The sequence below is a fragment of the Ahaetulla prasina genome, chromosome 3 (assembly GCF_028640845.1).
Source record: "Ahaetulla prasina isolate Xishuangbanna chromosome 3, ASM2864084v1, whole genome shotgun sequence".
NCBI lineage: Eukaryota > Metazoa > Chordata > Lepidosauria > Squamata > Colubridae > Ahaetulla > Ahaetulla prasina.
Window position 1 is genome coordinate 121,121,330 of NC_080541.1, and position 19,234 is coordinate 121,140,563.

Here is a 19,234-nt window from a genome sequence, read left to right on the forward strand (position 1 = left end):
TTTCTGGTCAATCGTGGAACCTCCCAAGTCCTTTGGTGATCAGGTCACATTTAGCAAGGAACTTGGCAAGATCTGAGGTGGATTGGTTTGCGGATGGGTAAGGTAGTGGCACACTGCTATATGGCATTGCGGTATGGCACAGTGAGTGTGGTGTGTAATCATACCTGTCTGGTGCTTCTGCCTTAGGCCAGCTTGTGCCATACTGTTGAGGAGGGGAGACAGTGCCCTGGCATTGGTATGATATGATTGGTATGCAAAAAGACTTTAAGGGTTGTAAACCTAATCTTGCGTAGCTTCTTCTCCAAAAACACTACACTACTAACCAGAGCATATAAAACATTTGCTAGACCAATTCTTGAATACAGCTCGACTATCTGGAACCCATACCACATTTCTGACATCAATGCAATTGAACGTGTCCAGAAATATTTTACAAGAAGAGTTCTCCACTCCACTGAATACAACAAAATACATTATGCCACCAGACTTGAAATCCTGGGCTTAAAAAATTTAGAACTCCGCCGCCTTCGACATGATCTGAGTTTAACTCATAAAATCATCTATTACAATGTCCTTCCTGTCGAAGACTACTTCAGCTTCCATTCCAACAACACTTGAACACACAATAGATCTAAGCTTAATGTTAACCGCTCCAATCTTGATTGCAGAAAATATGACTTCAGTAACAGAGTTGTTAATGCTTGGAATACACTACCTGACCCTGTGGTCTCTTCCCAAAATCCCCAAAGCTTCAACCAAAAACTGTCTACTATTGACCTTACCCCATTCCTAAGAGGTCTATAAGGGGCGTGCATAAGAGCACAAGCATGCCTATGGTTCCTGTCCTATTGTTTCCTTTCATTATATCCAATTAATATAGTTATTACATACTCATACTTTTATATATGCTTATATATTGTATAGTTATTACATGCTTATGCTTATATATACTGTGCGACAAAACTAAATAAATAAATAAATAAAATGATGATGCTTGAGGCCTGTGGTGTGTAGAGAAGTAGGTGGCCTCTGCTTCATACAGGTTAGGGGTCTCCAACCTTGGTCCCTTTAAGACTTGTGGACTTCAACTCCCAGAGTCCCTCAGCCAGCAAAGCTGGCTGAGGAACTCTGGGAATTGAAGTCCACAAATCTTAAAGGGACCAAGGTTGGAGACCCCTAATATAGGTAAGCATTCTTTTGTTCGTTGCTCCGAAGTTGCTGCCCTAATTTTAACGAGGTATGGATGATTCTTGTGACAACATTCTTTGATTCTTGTGGTGACAGGATGTCTTCCGCTGATCTCGAATGCTGGTACACTTATTCGGTACACCTATTATTATTTTTTTGAAAGCAAGATAGGAATCTTCAGAGTTCATCTCTATCACCCGTTTAAATCAGGGGGTCTCCAACCTTGGTCCCTTTAAGACTTGTGGACTTCAATTCCCAGAATTCCTCAGCCAGCAAAGCTCTGGGAGTTGAAGTCCACAAGTCTTAAAAGGACCAAGGTTGGAGACCCCTAATTTAAATAGCTCTACGTTTCAATCAACCCGGAAGCTGTACAGGAAAGACAGAGATTTATGTTTACCTTTCTAGCTCTTCGTTGCTAAACTCGCGTTTCTTCCGCTTCCGTTAGGAAGATGCCCCGTTATTGGCTGGGCGAGCAGACAAATACCGACGAATGCGGGAGGCCGGGCAGAATCGTCGGGAAAGTTCGAGAGGGGAATCTCCGCGCCTGCGCCAACTCCTGACCCGGAATAGAAGTTCACCATCAAATAAGCCGGTGCTCGGCGCAGACATGGAGGAGGTGAGAAGAGGAGGGGGGGCGGGGGAGAAAGGGAAGCAGTTCTGTCCCTGCAGGGAGACCCAGATCCGAGCTGGCGGGATGGAGAGCGGCAGCAACCCTCCGCTGGTCTCGGCCGGTCCGGGGTGGCGGGGCCCGGTTATCTTGGAGGTCGAGTTTAGGGGCGGCCACTAGCAGGGCTTGGGATGCTTTCATTCGACTGCAAGCAAGAGAAAAACGCTGGCAGTTTTCTCCATGTCCACATTTTGCTATGGGGCCTCTCGGGAGCCAAGGGGAAGCAAGGGTGACCCTTGACTGAAAGGGCACTGCCCAGGAGAGCAGCCCTCCCTGCTTTCAACGGAAAGGGGGCCCTGGATCTACAAGACCTGGCAACCTCTTTAGTGCTTTTGTCAAAATCAGTTAAAACCCAAAATGACTGAGCTGAACTGGCATTTCTCAGAGGCCAGGCGTGACCCCAGAGAAACTCTTGCAATAAAGTGGGAGACAGACGGCTCAGAGGTCTGTCTGCCACCAGGTGCCTGGCAATCCCTCCTGCAAGGTGGCTTGACAAGAGGAAAGGAATGGGGAGGCAGGCTTCAACACTGTCTGTCAAAAGACCCCCCTCCTCTTCCTTCATTGCAATAATCCCGTTTGGATTATTGCAATGCTCTCTACATGGGGCTGCCCTTGAGGTGCACCCGGAGGCTGCAGTTAGTCCAGAATGCAGCTGCGCGGGTAATAGTGGGAGCAACCCGTTGCTCCCATGTAACACCAATCCTGCGCAGTTTGCACTGGCTTCCTGTGGTCTTTCGGGTGCGCTTTAAGATTCTGGTTACCACCTTTAAAGCGCTCCATGGCTTAGGGCCCGGGTATTTACGGGACCGCCTGCTGTTACCCTATGCCTTCCACCGACCCGTACGCTCACACAGAGAGGGCCTTCTCAGGGTGCCGTCCGCCAGACAATGTCGGCTGGTGGCCCCCAGGGGTAGGGCCTTCTCTGTAGGAGCTCCTACGCTTTGGAACGAACTTCCCCCTGGTTTACGTCAAGTGCCTGATCTTCGGACTTTTCGCCGTGAGCTGAAAACGCACCTATTTATTCAAGCGGGACTGGCTTAGATGTTTTACTAAATTTTAACGGGTTATTTATATTTTAGGGTTTTAAATTGTTTTAAATTTTTGAACATCTTGTAATATGTTTTGTTTTAGTCTTGTTTTAATGTATATATTGTGCTTTTTTTTATTTGGCTGTACACCGCCCTGAGTCCTTCGGGAGAAGGGCGGTATAAAAATCAAATAAAATAAATAAATAAAATAAATTCATAGAGAAAGCCAATTAAAGGGACTCCCTGAAAACCAGAAAATCTCCCTTCACAGAACTGCTCACCCTGAGTGCTCAGCCCCTGGCAGACCTATGCTCAGAGGTCTTGCGCAGAGGTGGCCCCACGAGAATTTATACGATTTATATAGATGATAGAACCAGAATGCTTCTAGTTCGAAATTATTATTTTTATTAACTCCCCCGCCCCCTTCAGTCAGCCTTGACTCCTGGCCACTGCCTGGACGAGTATTCTTGGCAAGGTTTTTCTGAAGTGATTAGCCAGAGGCTCCTTCCTGGGGCTGAAAGAGTTCTGTCTGGCTTCATGTCTAAATCAGCCTGGTGCCTTAACCACTACACCAAAGTGGGCTCTCTGGTTGAAGTTTTAGGTGAGCGTAAAGCACTTCATCTCCTTGTCATAGTCAGCCTTTCATTCTGTGGGTAAATTCTCTTTTTACAAGACAATAGTCAAGGTTGCTGTGCTCCATTTAAGCAACTAGAATGCTCTTGTAACTCTTTCTAAATGTCAGTAGCCTAGTTCAGGAGTCTCCAACCTTGGCAATTTTAAGCCTGGAGGACTTCAACTCCCAGAATTCCCCAGCCAGCTTTGCTGGCTGGGGGATTCTGGGAGTTGAAGTCCTCCAGGCTTAAAGTTGCCAAAGTTGGAGACCCCTGGCCTAGTTTGTCTCTGTGGTTTGCTCTTTATTGTTAACTTTTTATAAGCTTGCCCCTCAAGCAGATGTCGATAGAACATTTGATAGAAATGCTAATTAATTTGTATACTCAATGTATTCTGCACAGCTACAAAAAGATTTGGAAGAAGTGAAGGAGCTTTTGAAAATGACAACAAGGAAGAGAGTGCATGACCTTTTGCTGGCAGAAAAAAACAAAATAGAGAGGGAAATCAAGAATTGGCAGCCGCTCAAGCTAAAAGCTGAAGGATCTGAAGAAGAAAAACCAACAGTCACTGGATATACAGTGAAAATCAACAATTATGGTAGAAATGGATTTCTTTTCCCTCATTACAGAATGCAGTAGAAAGAAATAGTGTAGGCATCACAGTACTACAAAAAGCTGCATAAACATCTATTTATAACTTCCAGTATCCAGCATTTATTTCACCCATGTATCACAAGCTAGTAAGCAGACCCTGCACACTAGAAAGATCACAAGCTAGCATACATTGAAAAAGTTGGTTGTGTATTTCTATAGGAGCATTAAGAAAATATTGCATATGTCATAGGCAGGATTACATGTAATGTGGTGTATTTTGTGAACATATAAGTAAATGAAAATTCTTTGTAGTATTCAGCTTCATGGAGCTGCTAATTCCTATTGTTTAAGAACAGTGATACAATTCAAGTTTGCTTCCAGTATTAGCTTCTCTGACCAGTAAATGTAGAACAAATGAAGCAAAAACCATGTAACATTTATGTATAATATAATGCATATTACTGAGTTTAGAATTGAGCATATATGACCATAGTTTTAAACTGGTCCTAAAAATTGTACTAACTGTCTTTACTTTGGCTGTAAACCGCCCTGAGTCCTTTGGGAGAAGGGCGGTATAGAAATTGAAACAATAAATAAATAAATAAATAGTTATAAATACTTCCCTATTGACAATGTAGTGAGAATACTGTATATAATAGAAAAGGTAGGTTGTAAGATTTTGTAATCTTAAAAGCCAGATGTGTGGTAGCATTATTGGCTTTCCCCCAAGGCTTATGTTTAGGATATACTTCCAAATATTTAAATGCCTTGATGTGTTCTGTATTAAAAAAATATTCCAACAGTTGTCCAACGTGCAAATCTTGTAAATGAAAACCACTACTTTTGTTTGGGCAAAGCTGATGACAAAGCTTTGTAACTATTTGTATGAGGAAAGGGTTTGGAGGCTCCATATAAGCCTATTTGTGTGGTAGATAGGGTTGTTTTGTCACTATAAAAAAGAACTGAAACATGCTTTTGAGAATGGAATTCTGTTTTTGTCAGAGCTTGAAATACAGAGTGGATACAAAAATTTTGAAGCAAGCTAGTAATCTTAAATCCTTTTTAAATTAGATTTAGGACAGAAAAGTAACTGAAATACTAGAGGTATATCTAACCTGCATTGAGAAATGCAGTCTTCACAGTCAAAGGGGAGAAGCTAAGAGTCAATAACTTTAGATGTCAGTTTTACTCTATTTCTAAGTATTGAATCAAATGCTGATTTTAAATTGATAAAAATTATGTTATAGAATGGCTAGAATATTTTTCCAGTAGAGGGGGGGACACAATACAGTGGCCGAATGTTGTCCTGCATCAGTCAGTTGGGTTATGTCCAATAAATATAATTTGATTATGATCTACTTGTTATGCTTAGGTGAACAGTTGTGTAATAATTTGCTGGATCCATTTTATCTTTCTTGTAAATTAACCTGAAATTGACCTTTTCCAGTTTGTAAGGATTAGTAAAGAGTAAAGTATATGAGTGAATAGGTTGTCAGTACTGTGACCCATCCATGAGTCTGCTTTTGATAGTTTCAGTGTGGGAAAAGGGAGTTAACTGGAAGGTCTTCCAAAATGAGTGTCCTACAGAAAAATAATCACATGTGGAATTTATGCTTTTTGATACTTTGTCCTTAGAAATGCTAAATGTTAAATTATTTGAATTGAACCTTGAAATCTTCTGCAAGCCAATGCAGCTCACAAAGCGCTATATGTCTTGACTATATTGACTGGCTAATTAAATCATCAGCTCAAATGTGAGAATTGTTAAATGCAGGTATATAAAAACATGTTTTCTGATAGATATGGAAGGAACAGGATAGGTCCAGAGAGTCTGTTTAAACGTGATGTGAGCTATTCAATTTTTTAATAGGTTCTGGGCTGTGATTCATTTTGTAGAGTAACCTTAACCTTAATTGAAAAAAACAATCTCTTCACAGAAATCCTATTTCTGTGGGTAGGGTAGCAGTTATTTTTCTAATCTTTATTTTCATGCCTAATAGGATTTTTAAAGCTTGTTTCAGAATTAAAATGAAGAACTTGATTTAGATACGAGATCTAGATGGGATGGGTGGCATATAAATCAAATTATACATAAACGTATTGAAAAGTTACGATTTATTTAAAATTGGTATTCGCTTTTTAATATCCAAAATGCTTTCTTTTCATTCCTTTAGCATGGGATCAGTCTGATAAATTTGTGAAAATCTATGTCACATTAAGTGGTGTTCAACATCTGCCAGCTGAGAATATTCAGGTGCACTTTACAGAAAGGTAGGTTTTGTTTTTGATAGGTGTAAGCAGCATCTTGTGCTGTTGCTACTGCTGCTGGCTTTCACAGAGTCTCAAAAAGATGAGGAAAATGATCCTTCTTATATAGAAAGAAGAAATGACTTCTGTTCCCAAGTTACCATTTTACAGAAATGATAGCATGTTATACCTGCTGCTTCTTCCAACATTTATAAAAAGGAAAAAAGATAATCTCTGTCTTAAAGGTATACTGGCTCATTAACAAAAACCATTATACAAGACTGGAAGAAATGAGATAATCTGTTCAAGACCAGGATCGTGTCCCCTTTGATACTAGGTTATTCAAAACTGTTTTTAATTTATTTCTGATAGATCCATTATATATAAAACAACTTAAATGCGTGGCTGTCATTCAAGTTGACATCTTAAAGCAATGCAATCCTTGCCAGGGTCTTATCCATCCATATTTAACAAACCTTTTTCAAACACTCAGCTATATTAAATTTTAGGCCCAAATGAACCTACAGCTTTTTCTCCCTTTTTCCTATTAAGGTGGCTTCTTCTTGATGTTTATTTGATGTGGTTTATTAGAAAATTCTGATTCAATTTCTTATCCTTTTAGTTCATTTCATCTGCTGGTGAAAAATTTAAATAACAAAAATTACACAATGACGTTCAACAACCTTCTGAAACCAATCTTAGCTAAAAGCAGCTCATGGAAGGTCAGTATATCTGAGGTAGCCAATTTTAATACTGTTCATACAAATGCTTTGGCTGGCTTTCTACTCATTACATTTATTCATAAAATATTTTGTTTGTTTTTGGCTTAATATGGTGTGTGAGCTTGGCATTTATGATTTATACATTTATACAATGATTAATGGTTAAAGAAACCAAGCTTTATTATGACGCAAAACCCCGCCTTTAAATTGGTTTCTGCTTTCTGGTGTCTTCCTATAAATTAGCTTTATCACTAGATGGCCTTTAACTTTGGTAGATTTATTTAGGCAGTTGTCTTTTCAGTTCTTATTTGCAAAGAGCATTTCTATTTTTCTTAGTCCTGAGTAAGGGGAACCAGCTGCTAAATATCATAGGCCTAATTCTGAGTGAACTGATGAATCTTATCTTGGAGCACTGCTTCCCTTCGCACTTTTCTTCACCTTGGAAAGGTGTAAAAAAAATCTAAAATGTTCGTGTCACATTGAGGTTCAGAGTTCTTAGAAAATGTAGTCTCAGATTTGAAAATAGGAAATCTCTTCTGCCTAGAACAACTTTATCAATCCAGTGTCATCACATATGGAGACTCGTAGCTAATGCTTTCATGTTGCAATTATTAAATTCGGTGACAGATATAGAAGGGAATCTTAGGAAGATAAGTAACACGTGGTTTTGAATTTCATGAACAGCATTTATGATTTAAAATTCTTAAGCTCTGGGTTTTTAAAAAAACATTCTACAAGATTAGATTACAAAAGTAAGTGTGTTATTTTAAATAATTTAATATATCTACATTGGGTTTTGAAAATAATCCAAATCAGTTCCTTTCTGGTAATTCTGGCTTCTTGCATTATTTTGAACTCTGCTTTCTTCCTCCTTACAGATCAAAACAGATATGATCTTGATATTATGTAAGAAGCAGCAAGAAGAAAAATGGGAGTGCCTAACGCAGGTTGAAAAAGAAACTAAGGAAAAAGAGTAAGTGTACATCATCTGCTTGTTCCAACAGTATGATATTGCTGTTACTATTGAAAAAGATTTGCAAGCTAAAATTCAATAAACCAAGATTTCTTTAATCCATGTAGTAAATGGAGCTTGAACAGATTTGAAGTATTTATACTTATCCTGTTCTTGCTCACTATGGATCTTAAACTTTATGGGAAAATAATAATACAGATTTCTATAGAAATTGCATTTTATGGCTAGTTGCTGAAACATGTTCACCGAAAAAACGGAAACCTTTTATACCTGGCAATTTTTATACTGAATGCTATATTGAATATCAGAGTGATACATGATAACATCTTGGAACTCTGCTCTGAAATGAAAACTATAATTAGATATTTAAATTATCATTGGTTGTATTTTAGCAGCTTTTGGTATATTACAATGTACAGAAAACAGTTTAATGAACTTAACTTTTTAATTTTACTGAATGAATATGAATTATTGTATATTACTAGATCTACAGAACTATTGCATTAGTTTGGTTTTGGAAGATTTGTGAGAAAAAACAAGTTGGGCATTGAAAAATAATATAGGCTTTGTATTTAAACTCCATGTTTGTTTTAATCAAATTATTTTTTCAAATATCAAATTCAGTATCAGGCAAAGGTGCTCAAAATAAGCTTTATTGCCCCTTTTTCTGTGAACACACTGGCACAGATTAAAAAATGAAATTCTGATGCCCGCTCTCAAAAGAATACACACACACACACACACACAAACACAAACACACTCAGGGTTCCAAGTAATACCCCCAACGAAAGACGATTTTAAGGCTAGAAGTTCCTCAAAGTTCCATTTTATTAGAGATGTCATATTGGCACATCTGGGAAAACCCAAATCTGAAAGCTTCCAGGTTTTCCCCACCCAAAAGGAAGTGCAAGTCCCTGTCCCAGCAAGTGCAAGACATGCCCATCACATGGTCCAATCAATGCACTGTCCCAACTGGAGATGCCTCCCAATCACACCACTCCAGATGCAGGGCAGAATGTCCTTGTCTCTCAAAGAAAAGAATGTTGTTATGGCTATATATCTCTCCAACTCCTTACAATCCCCCCTTCCAGTTTCCCAGGCACTAAATGTGGCAACCTTGAAGATCCAAAGTAAAAGATGTCTTCCAGGACTGACACACATATACATATACATACACATACAGACAACAGAGAGAGATAGAGAGATGATAGATAAATAAATAAATCACAGACCATATTAGAATGTTAAATATTTGGGCATTCAGCTCGTTATGGAATGTACCAAACTCTACATAACAGCATAATTTCCTGTCCACATACATCCTTTAGGAAAGCTTCCTATGATACATCTGACCCCAGTGAAGGACTGATGAATCTACTGAAAAAGATGTATGCAGAAGGAGATGATGAGATGAAGAGAACAATTAACAAAGCATGAGTGGAAATCCGAGAAAAACAATCCAAAGATGATTTGCCATTAGACATTTGAACAAGTGTTGAAGACTGTGCTTGCTAATTTAATATACATTTGATTTATGGAGGTTCTGCTGCAATATTCTGTTCAGAGAACATGCGCTTTTTATATAACCATCTTCAAAGCCAAGATATGTATGTTTCAGATTGGAGATGGGAAATAAAATATGCTGTAAAACTTCTCTGTCTCCTTAAATGTTTGTCCTTCCAACACATCTTGGCAATTCCCAGACTGGTATATATATTCAAGTGCACAATGATGAATAACAGTAAATAAATGATTGCAGTCTCTCAAAAGTTGAAATACTGATTCCTCAGATGAGGTTAGCTTAGAAAGGAAACCTTCAGTTTTTGAGAACAAAAAGCTTAGGGAAATGTATTGCATCACAATTAAGTGGTATGCTTAGATATGAAGCAAGGTGATCAGTTGATCTTTCTCAGATGTTGTAGTTTATGTTCTGAAAGGAGTATTATTGAATAGTGATTGACTAATAGGTAATAGAATATCTAAAGAATAACATATTTCTGTAGGAACGGTACAAATTCTCAAAGTTATTGTCAAGGAAACTGCTGAGCATAACGAACAATAGGGCTGCGCATTCTTCAAATTCAGAGATGCTGAATTCATTAAGGCTACCAGATTTCTTTTCAGGTAACTAAACCTAAGAGTTGTTTTACTGAAAGCAATTGATTAGAATTGTGGGTCAGGCTTATCAATTATGTACAATTATGATAAATATAAAAACCTGTCATGTGTTCATTTAGTTAATCACTAGATTAAAACAGCAACCAGACAAACACAATGCAATAGAAGAACGAATACAAACTAGTTAATACCAAATTTATGTGAGCTTGAACATTTGGATCTAGTATACTATACAACAAATATTATATAAGAGTTTATTCTTAAAGGCTAAAACTAAAACGCAGCTAAAACTAGTAGTTTGACTCAGTCAACAAATGGGAAATTACTGCAATATTATTAGGCTGAGAAACTGATGGGTGGTTTTAATTAGAGGAAAAGAGTTCAGCTTAATGACAGTAATGATTAAAAAGATTTTTCAATGTATTTGCTCTATCTGTCCACAAATTTAGATAGTTGCTACACAAAAATTAGCTACATTATATAAAATTGATTTCCTATCTGACAAGAAGATCCATATGCTTTCATTTTGACCTACTGTATATACCAGTGCCAGTGGCTGGGAAGAGGGTGAGTTGGGTAGGAGGAGCTGAGAAATGTCAAATCTATAGCACCTGTCTTCAAAAGAACCGATTTTGACAAACACAGAGGAAGCTAGATTGACTGGTTTAAAATCCCTGTGATGTATTCAGGAAGAATGGGAAAAGCTATGAAATGAGATTATAAAGATAACAATTGCAAACAATTCCTATGAGGAAAAACAAGAAAAATCTGAAGCCAGCACTGCTACATGCAAAGCTCTTTAAAAGGACATGCAGGGTGAAGGAGAACTCAAAAAATTAGATCTGCCTGCTTGACATCTATACTGGTAAGGTCTTTGAACAGATGATCAGGCAGCATGCTTATCAGATAGGCTAGATGTGGTACAATTAAGAGGAACCAGCATGGGCTTGTCACAGGTTGTACTAGACTATCTCTTGTGATAATTACTTTAGTGTATCAGACAGCGGTACATAGACCTTAGCAAAACCTTTGAGAGAGTGCCTCATGACATTCCACTTCATTAAAATGGTAAGATACAAGCTAAATGCCGCTACTGTTAGATGAACTCACAGCAGGCTTAATGACTGCACTCAAGTGATTAATAGCTCCACTGCAGCTTGGGGAAGCATTGAGTGGAATGCTATAAGGCTCCATCCTGGACCTCTGCTGTTTCTTACATTTTCATCATTCACCTGGAGGAAGGAGTTGAGAAACACTTACAAAATTGGCAAATGACACCAAATTGGAAGGAGTGGCTAATATCTTAGATAGAAAATTCAAAAAGAGACAGGTTTTTCAACAGCAGGCATAAGGATGGAATTTAACATGCAAAACAAATTTTTTCATGTGAATAGGAAAAATGTAAGGCAAAAAAATAAATTCATGAGACTTGACTTGGTGGAAATATATGTGAAAAGAATCTGCCCATAAATAAAAGCCATCAGTGTGGCTTTTATTTAAAAGAAAATTGCTATCTTGGGGTACATTAATAAGCACCGAGTCCAGATTATAGAAACTACTCTGGCCAGGTCAAGTCCCACTTGCAGGACTGTGTTCAGCTGCAGGCATTATAGTTCAAAAGGGACAATGACAATTTTGATTAGATGGCCTCTACAGAAGAGTTGGATTCTATGACCTCATTTGGCACTGCAGGTGAGAAAAATCGAGGTGTACCAGGGACCACCAACAGTACATCAAGGGATTTCTTAATGGGACTCCTGAAGCATTCACTCCAGGTCTCAGGAGAAATAATGTCACTGTACTCTATTGGTTGAACTGCAAATAGAACACTTCTGAGCACCACAATAAAAGGGATAAAAAAGAAGCTGGAACACATTCACTGGAATGCTTTGAGAATAAGGTTGAGCCAATCCCTATGAAGAACAGTTAAGATGTACTGCCGGTATATTGAAAAAGGGAAGAGTGGGGGAAGATTTCATAAAGGTCTACAAATATTTATGGGTGTCATATTAAAGCAGGTGAAAGATCAACAATTTTAAATAGAATGTTGGGAGGGAAAATTTTTCTGGCAGTAACAGTAGCTAAGCAATGGAACAGTCTGCCTAAAACCAATGGGGATTCTCCTTTGCTGGGGGAAGAGTTCAAATAGACTAGATATCTGTTCAGTGGAGATGTGCACCAACTGAGCAGGAACAGGCACTGGTATACATTACTTTCAACCTGTACTCTCAACTTAAATCCCAATTTTTCTAAACACTTATTTTGGGCCATGCATATACTATTCTACTCTGTCAAGAACTCTCCTATCTTTTCTGAAGTCTTATTCTTATGTTATAAAAGTCAGGAAATTATTATAAGTAGTTATGATATGTAAACTAGGCTAGTGTTATTTTTCAAAAATGTAATGATAAAATTAAAAAATTACTTCAAATGCAAGAAATGAACCAGAGTCAAATCTGTCAGAGTTTATTTTTCATGTTTTCTCCAGAGCTGCAAGAGTAGGTTCACATCTTCATAATATAAGACTGACATTCTTATCAACATACTTAACATTCACTATCTCTCATTCTTCCATTCCATATTCAGGAGTTTTCAATTAGGACAGTTTGGTCATGTTTGAAGAGATTACTTGCTTGTAGGTTACCACATCGCCCTCTGTATCCCAGAGAGCTGGGCATGGTCAGCCAGATGGCGGAAGACAATTCGGCTGAGCCTCCATCTCCTTTTCACACCTCTAGGTCGGGATGTCAGAACACATCGATTGTGGATCCGCACAGGGCAACTATCTCGGGGCAGATCAGCTATCTCCTTATCGGTAATTTCCTGGAACAAGTTTTAAAAAAATATAAAATTCCCGTCGTATACTTAACCAAAGTTGTGCACAATTATGTCACATGGAGTGAGAGGTAAGAATCTCAAAGATAGTTTTCGACTGGAATTGCCAATCCTAAACTGACATGGTAAGGAATCTGGATTTTTATCTTTATTTATTCTCTTCCCTGAAAAAAATGCACTGAATTCTTCATATGAGGTCCTGTAATCCTTCTACTGGTTAACCAGTCCAATAGGAATTAGATTGAAAGTAGAACTATTGTTATCAATTAAAAATATCCACGATAGCTCTGAATAATTAAATTCTTTTTGCATGGAATTTTCTAATTATATATACAGATGGCTACTCAACAAAAAATACATTTTGGATTTTTCATAGCCTACACATACCAACTTTTAAAATGTCTTAAATAGAAAAACACATTAAAAAGGATGCTTTGTTGAGTTGCTAAGTCATGTCCGATTTCTTGAAATCCCATGGATCATAGCACACCAGACCCTCTGTCCTCCACTATCTCCCCAGAATTTGCTTAAATTCATATTCATTGCGTTGTTGACACTATCTAACCATCTCATCTTCTGTCATCCCCGTCTCCTTTTACCTTCGACCTTTCCCAACATCCCAACTTTTCTCTTTTCATTAGGTGGCCAAAGTATTTGAGTTTCAGCTTCAGTATCTGTCCCTCCAAAGAGCAGTCATGGTTGACTTCTTTTAGGATTGACTAATTTGATCTCCTTGCAGTCCAAGGGACTCTCAAGAATCTTCTCCAGCACCACAACTCAAAAGCATAAATTCTTCAGTGCTTAGACTTATTATTAAAAAGATACTAGTAATTAAAATTCAAGCAGGAAAATAAGTTTTAAAACTTAACAAAGAATTACAATTTAACTGTCTGAACATAGCTAATCTATCTTAATAACATTTGAGATTCTTTAACAGAATGGCATCATATAACATTCTCAATAAATACAATTAGTGTTAAGACGATTATATATTATAAATTATTATTATAGAAAATATATTTAGTGTTAAGATGCACAAGGTGTCTACCCGTCCTGTTGAATCCAGCAAAAGAGACATGCTCTGAAACTTATTTGCAAGGGACTGTCCGGTCCTGGTGCCCAGGAAGAGATGCTGTTGTGGTGCCTAGCCCCTGGAACAACATCCCACTAGAGATTAAACTTGCCTCAACCATGCTGATCTTTCACAAAACATTACAAACTTAAGATTTGCCATCAAGCCTGGGGCTCTGATATAGGCTGTTTCTTGATTATGGTTATATTAAATATTAAATAACACTTGGTGATGTTAATGCTATTTTTAATGTTAGTTTTTCACTATTAATTGGCCAAAATAAAGCATATGAGAGAAGTTTTCAAACATGTTTTCTTGTTATTCCACTTCATAATACCTTGACAAAAATAATATGCGGCTTACCTGGAGTTCTTTAGGCAAAATTCTATTTTTCCTAATGCAATTCAGCCGTAATCTCTCATCTGCATAATCAAAAGCCATTTTCCTTCTCTTAAGGTCACGTACCATCCTCCAGTCCACATAATAACCTCTTATTTGACCAGCGCATGGCATGGGGAAGAACTAATAAAAAGAAATTACAATCAGCTTTTGTTCAGGCAAATGAGTATGCCTGTCTAAATCTTGACTGATGCCAAGTATTAATGTTTGAAATCTTTAAAAAAGCAAAGCAATTATACTGGTCAACCTATTTTTCTAAACACAAGAAGGCAAGACAAGAAACAATGGATGGAAACTAATCAAGGAGAGAAGCAACCTAAAACTAAGGAGAAATTCCCTAACAGTGAGAACAATTAACCGGCTTGCTTTCAGAAATTGTGGACTCATTAACTGAAGGCTTTTGAGAAGACACCGGACAGCCACTTGTAAGGAATGATCTAGGACAGGGGTCTCCAACCTTGGCAACTTTAAGACTTGTGGACTTCAACTCCCAGAATACCTCAGCCAGCAAAGCTGGCTGAGGAATTCTGGGAGTTAGAGTCCACAAGTCTTAAAGTTGCCAAGGTTGGAGATCCCTGATCTAGGAGTCTCCAGCTTCAGCAAGGGGCTGGACTAGAAGGCCTCCAAGGTCCCTTCCAACTCTTATTCTGTTATATAAGGGCAGAGGGGTTTTACAGAACAATTTGCTACAATTTCTTCATCAGCAAAAAGTGGGAGAGGCAGAGAAAGCTTAAACATTACACGCAGAACCCTCAGAAGTCGTTCCGCTGCCACTAACGACTCCATGGCCAATGATGTGGTGTGGCAGCGATTGCACTTCAGCAATACCTAAACGTCTACAGAGAAGCGCTTAGTTTTAGCCTCTCCGCTGCACCTTCCGTCATCGAGTTCTAGCGGAAAGCACGAATCCGCCACAGCAGGGGTCTCCAACCTTGGCAACTTTAAGACTTGTGGACTTCAACTCCCAGAGTCCCTCAGCCAGCTTTGCCACAGGACTCTCGGGAGGTCGACAGGGGCAAGGCTTCTGCATAGCGTTTCATTCTCCCCAAATTCCAGACTTTAAGGCTGGGCTTATCTCGGAGCGACTGTTCGGGTGGGGGAAACACTGGGCAGAAGCCGAAGTTGACGCAACGAGCACAGCAGCCGAGAGAGAAAACAGCCGTTCCCGGCCGCGACTCTCACCTGCCGAAGAGCCGAACGCAGCGCCCAAACTGCCGCCGCCATCTTCCCTATAGCGACGTTATTTGAACTGCGCATGCGTTGCTCGCAACGGGCCAGAAGGACCGTATTGAGTTCACCCTGCCAGGGCTTGCAAAGGCGGAAAAGGCGTGAAGGGAAGGGAAGCCGACGGGGAGGAAGGTGGGTGAGCGGAAGCAGCGAGCGAGGTTTGTGGGAATGGGCGGCAAAATTTAACAAAATAGGGATGTGATGAATTGAGCGTTTTTAAAGATGAGTGTAGGAGCTTTTGCTACTTCCATAGACTCTCTCTCTCCGTGTGTGTATAGTAATATATGCGTGCGTTTATATATGTATGTGTGTGTGTATGTACGTGTGTATATATGTACATATTTATATATATATGTAGGACTTTGGTTATTCGGGTTTTCTCCCGCGTAAAATTTGAAGTGTCTTGGCGACATTTCGACGAAGTCTCATTCGTCATCTTCAGGCTTCAGCTCCCAGAAGCACGAAGCTGAAGCCTGAAGATGACGAATGAGACTTCGTTGAAACGTCGCCAAGACATTTCCAATTTTACGCGGGAGAAAACCCGAATAACCAAAGACCTACATACAAACACCCATGAAAACCTCAGAAAACACACACACACTCACTCACTCACTCACTCACTAGAGGTGGGTTTCAGCAGGTTCTGACCAGTTCTGGAGAACCGGTAGTGGAAATTTTGAGTAGTTCGGAGAACCGGTAGTAAAAATTCTGACTGGCTCCGCCCCCATCTATTCTCTGGCTCCGAAGTCCCAGCTGATTGGGAGGAAATGGGGATTTTGCAGTAACCTTCCCCTGGAGTGGGGTGGGAATGGAGATTTTACAGTATCCTTCCCCTGCCACCCCCACCAAGCCGTACCCACTAAGGCATGCCACGCCCACCAAGCCACACCCACAGAACCAGTAGTAAAAAAATTTGACACCCATCACTGATACACACACACTGTATATAATTATATATGGATATATATAATCCATATATATTTAGTGGTGGGTTTCAATTTTTTTTACTACTGGTTCTGTGGGTATGGTTTGGTGGATGTGCATGGCTTGGGTGTGGCAGGGGAAAGATACTGTAAAATCTCCATTCCCTCCCCACTCCAGGGGAAGGATACTGCAAAATCCCCATTTCCTCCCAATCAGTTGGGACTTGGGAGGCAGAGAATAGATGGGGGTGAGGCCAGCCAGAATTTTTACTACCGGTTCTCCGAACTACTCAAAATTACCCACAACTTGCACAAACATATAGATAGGATTAAGTTACATCCTTAAGGCTAGATAGATTGAGCCCGCTTTGTGTTCCCAAATAATTGCGTGTTAAGATTGCTGCCTGGTGGTTCAGATGTTACAGGACTACTTTTGTGGCAGCAGGCTAAAAGCTTTGTTTCTTTGGAAGCTTTTATTTAGAGACCAATCCATAACAAATCTCAGTGGAGCTGAATTCACAAAATTCAACCGCACTGGTAAACTAAATGTGGGTGCCTACTTTTCAAGAACCATCCAGGGTGTTTTTTCAAGCCAAGCAGCTAGATTTATTAAGCAAATCTAGAATCATATAATTGTGAGTTAATACGATGTACTAATAGAATACATAAATGGAATTCTGGATTAGCATTTCTTGTTTGTATGCTTGTTTTTGAAGTTGACACAATTCAGCACTTGGATATGGGGAATTGAGAAGGTAACTGCTAGATCAAACTAAAGGCCAAATAAAGTTTAACTAGGAAAGTATAATTACATTAATACAATGATTATACAAAACTAATTATAAACTTTAAAAGGAGAAGTCTAGTAAGATTTTTATAGCTGGGAAACTGTTATTCTATGGAGCTGATGGACATACCTGATGAGCCAGTAGTAAGACAAATTGCAATTATAACAATATTAAAAATTAGTGGTGATTTGAGTTTTTCAGGTTACTGTTTCCCATAGATAAAAAAACTAAGGCTGAAGCTTCACAATTCTTAACATAGCTACCTATTCAGTGTAAGAATCTATGTCACATTTAACTGCTTTTTTGTTTTTGTTAGCTGAAGATTATTTTCACTATTCTCATTTCCATTTCCTTCCCGTCACTTGAGTGTATTTCTTGGATTAAATTTTAGGGGTCTGATGAACTATGTTCCTCAAAAATGGATATGATAATAATTGAGTAGCTTTTACATGACAGTAAAATTCTTTATTGTATTGGCCACAGTTCCTCTTGAAAGTAGATGAAGTGACATCCTTAGGATCAGCTCAGGAGGCTGAGAAAGCCTTGATAATCAGAGAAATGATTAACCTTGTTATTCTGCTGTCAAGGTGGTGTCTGTTCAGCCACTTATATTTAAATATATATGAAACTTTACTTCCTTCCCTTTTCAGCTAATTGTATTTTGCAATAGAATAAGTTTTTCCAAAGCAGAACATTTGCTTCTTTCCAAGGAATACAGATGATAGAGGACTTTCCTCAAATTGGTTAAGTCTTGTGGCACTAATATCAAAATGTACTTTAGGGGGTGCTAGTGACTGAAAAAAGGGCTGTTATATCAGCCTTGTCTTTATATAGCCAATAACCTCAGTTTTCTGACTTTTAAACTTCACATAGCTGAAGTAGTGTGTATTCACATGTAAGAGGGAATTTTTAATGGGTTGGTGCAATCATTTCAATTCCATCACTGGCAAAAATAGAATCATTAAATCACAAGATCATGAGAGTTAGGGAGCTGTTTAGGTCATCAGGCCCAATCAATTTGGTTCAGGAATTTAGATTAAAGAATCTGCAACAGATAAATGTTTATCTTCTACCTTTCTTGTCATTTGGAAACAAAGTTTGTGTTGATGCATCTTAAAATTGTGTTTGTCTCTTTTTCAGGTATGTCACCTGGCTGAGATTCAATTAGTGATCCATTTATATTCCAGGATATATTCACACATAATATTACTAAACTAGATAGCTGCCATTCAATATCTGTTTGATTCCCATCCTCCCTAAAATGTACAAGTTTTTATTTTCATGAAATATCCATCCATTTCCCTCATCTACTAAAATCATTCTGCATGTTGTTTTGTTGTCTGTGTTGTTACTGTTGGCAAACTTGATAAGCATTCCTTCCATCTACTACTTTGATCATTAATAAAAATACGAAGAATACTACTCACAGGACAGAATCATGTGGTATCTTCCTTCTATCCAAATGAGGGACAAGAGCTGAGCTAAGGGACATATACCATCCTAAAGTGGCTAATAGATAACGTTAGGTCACCTGATTGCAGCTCTGGCATAATAGTTGGTGAAGTGTAACAGATTCCTCCATGGAAAAATCCATTGAAAAATAGCTACCTACCATGAAGACAAGGTAGGTAAAGACTCTGGACTCCACCTAAAGACATTGGATACAAGATGGAGAACAAATAAATTTTATAAATAAAAGAGGTTGCTGGGAGATGTTATGTACCATAGTTAGGTACAGGTGAAGAAATGCACTGGAACTCCCACCAAATGGCAGTGAAATTTGTGCCTACTACTTTATATCTTTTAATGATTAGCAAATTATATAGGGTAATATGATACCTA

General features: G+C 38.7%; 2 protein-coding genes and 1 long non-coding RNA gene across 4 annotated transcripts; 2 read left to right on the forward strand and 1 right to left on the reverse strand.

Annotated features, from left to right (window-relative positions):
* The first annotated feature begins 1,633 nt into the window (after positions 1–1,633).
* CACYBP (calcyclin binding protein) lies at positions 1,634–9,682 on the forward strand. 2 transcript variants are annotated; one of them, XM_058178641.1, is made up of 6 exons: positions 1,634–1,804; positions 3,897–4,092; positions 6,263–6,359; positions 6,958–7,057; positions 7,936–8,030; positions 9,359–9,682. In XM_058178641.1, exons 1-6 carry the CDS (start codon positions 1,679–1,681, stop codon positions 9,465–9,467), a joined length of 723 nt encoding a protein of 240 aa, XP_058034624.1. In that variant the 5' UTR covers positions 1,634–1,678; the 3' UTR covers positions 9,468–9,682. The 2 variants fall into 2 exon arrangements, with proteins under 2 accessions (XP_058034624.1, XP_058034625.1); XM_058178642.1 differs by lacking the exon at positions 1,634–1,804 and having other exon boundaries at positions 3,882–4,092.
* Positions 9,683–12,598: 2,916 nt separating this feature from the next.
* MRPS14 (mitochondrial ribosomal protein S14) lies at positions 12,599–15,767 on the reverse strand. Its single transcript, XM_058178643.1, has 3 exons — positions 15,637–15,767; positions 14,419–14,577; positions 12,599–12,971 (listed from the first exon to the last, which is right to left on the reverse strand). The coding sequence occupies exons 1-3, from the start codon at positions 15,709–15,711 to the stop codon at positions 12,789–12,791; spliced, it is 417 nt and encodes a 138-aa protein (XP_058034626.1). The 5' UTR covers positions 15,712–15,767; the 3' UTR covers positions 12,599–12,788.
* LOC131196170 (uncharacterized) lies at positions 15,742–18,723 on the forward strand. The gene is made up of 2 exons (XR_009154649.1): positions 15,742–15,839; positions 18,533–18,723. It is a non-coding gene; the product is annotated as an uncharacterized LOC131196170 (long non-coding RNA).
* Positions 18,724–19,234: the final 511 nt, after the last annotated feature.

Coding starts and splice junctions, on each gene's coding strand:
- CACYBP (XM_058178641.1), top strand. CDS start 1,679: ATGCGGGAGGCCGGGCAGAATCGTCGGGAAAGTTCGAGAGGGGAATCT. Junction 1,805..3,896: donor TCGGCGCAGACATGGAGGAG/GTGAGAAGAGGA, acceptor TATTCTGCACAG/CTACAAAAAGATTTGGAAGA. Junction 8,031..9,358: donor AAAGAAACTAAGGAAAAAGA/GTAAGTGTACAT, acceptor TACATCCTTTAG/GAAAGCTTCCTATGATACAT.
- MRPS14 (XM_058178643.1), bottom strand. CDS start 15,711: ATGCGCAGTTCAAATAACGTCGCTATAGGGAAGATGGCGGCGGCAGTT. Junction 14,578..15,636: donor TGCGTTCGGCTCTTCGGCAG/GTGAGAGTCGCG, acceptor TCTTTTTATTAG/TTCTTCCCCATGCCATGCGC. Junction 12,972..14,418: donor TTTTGCCTAAAGAACTCCAG/GTAAGCCGCATA, acceptor AACTTGTTCCAG/GAAATTACCGATAAGGAGAT.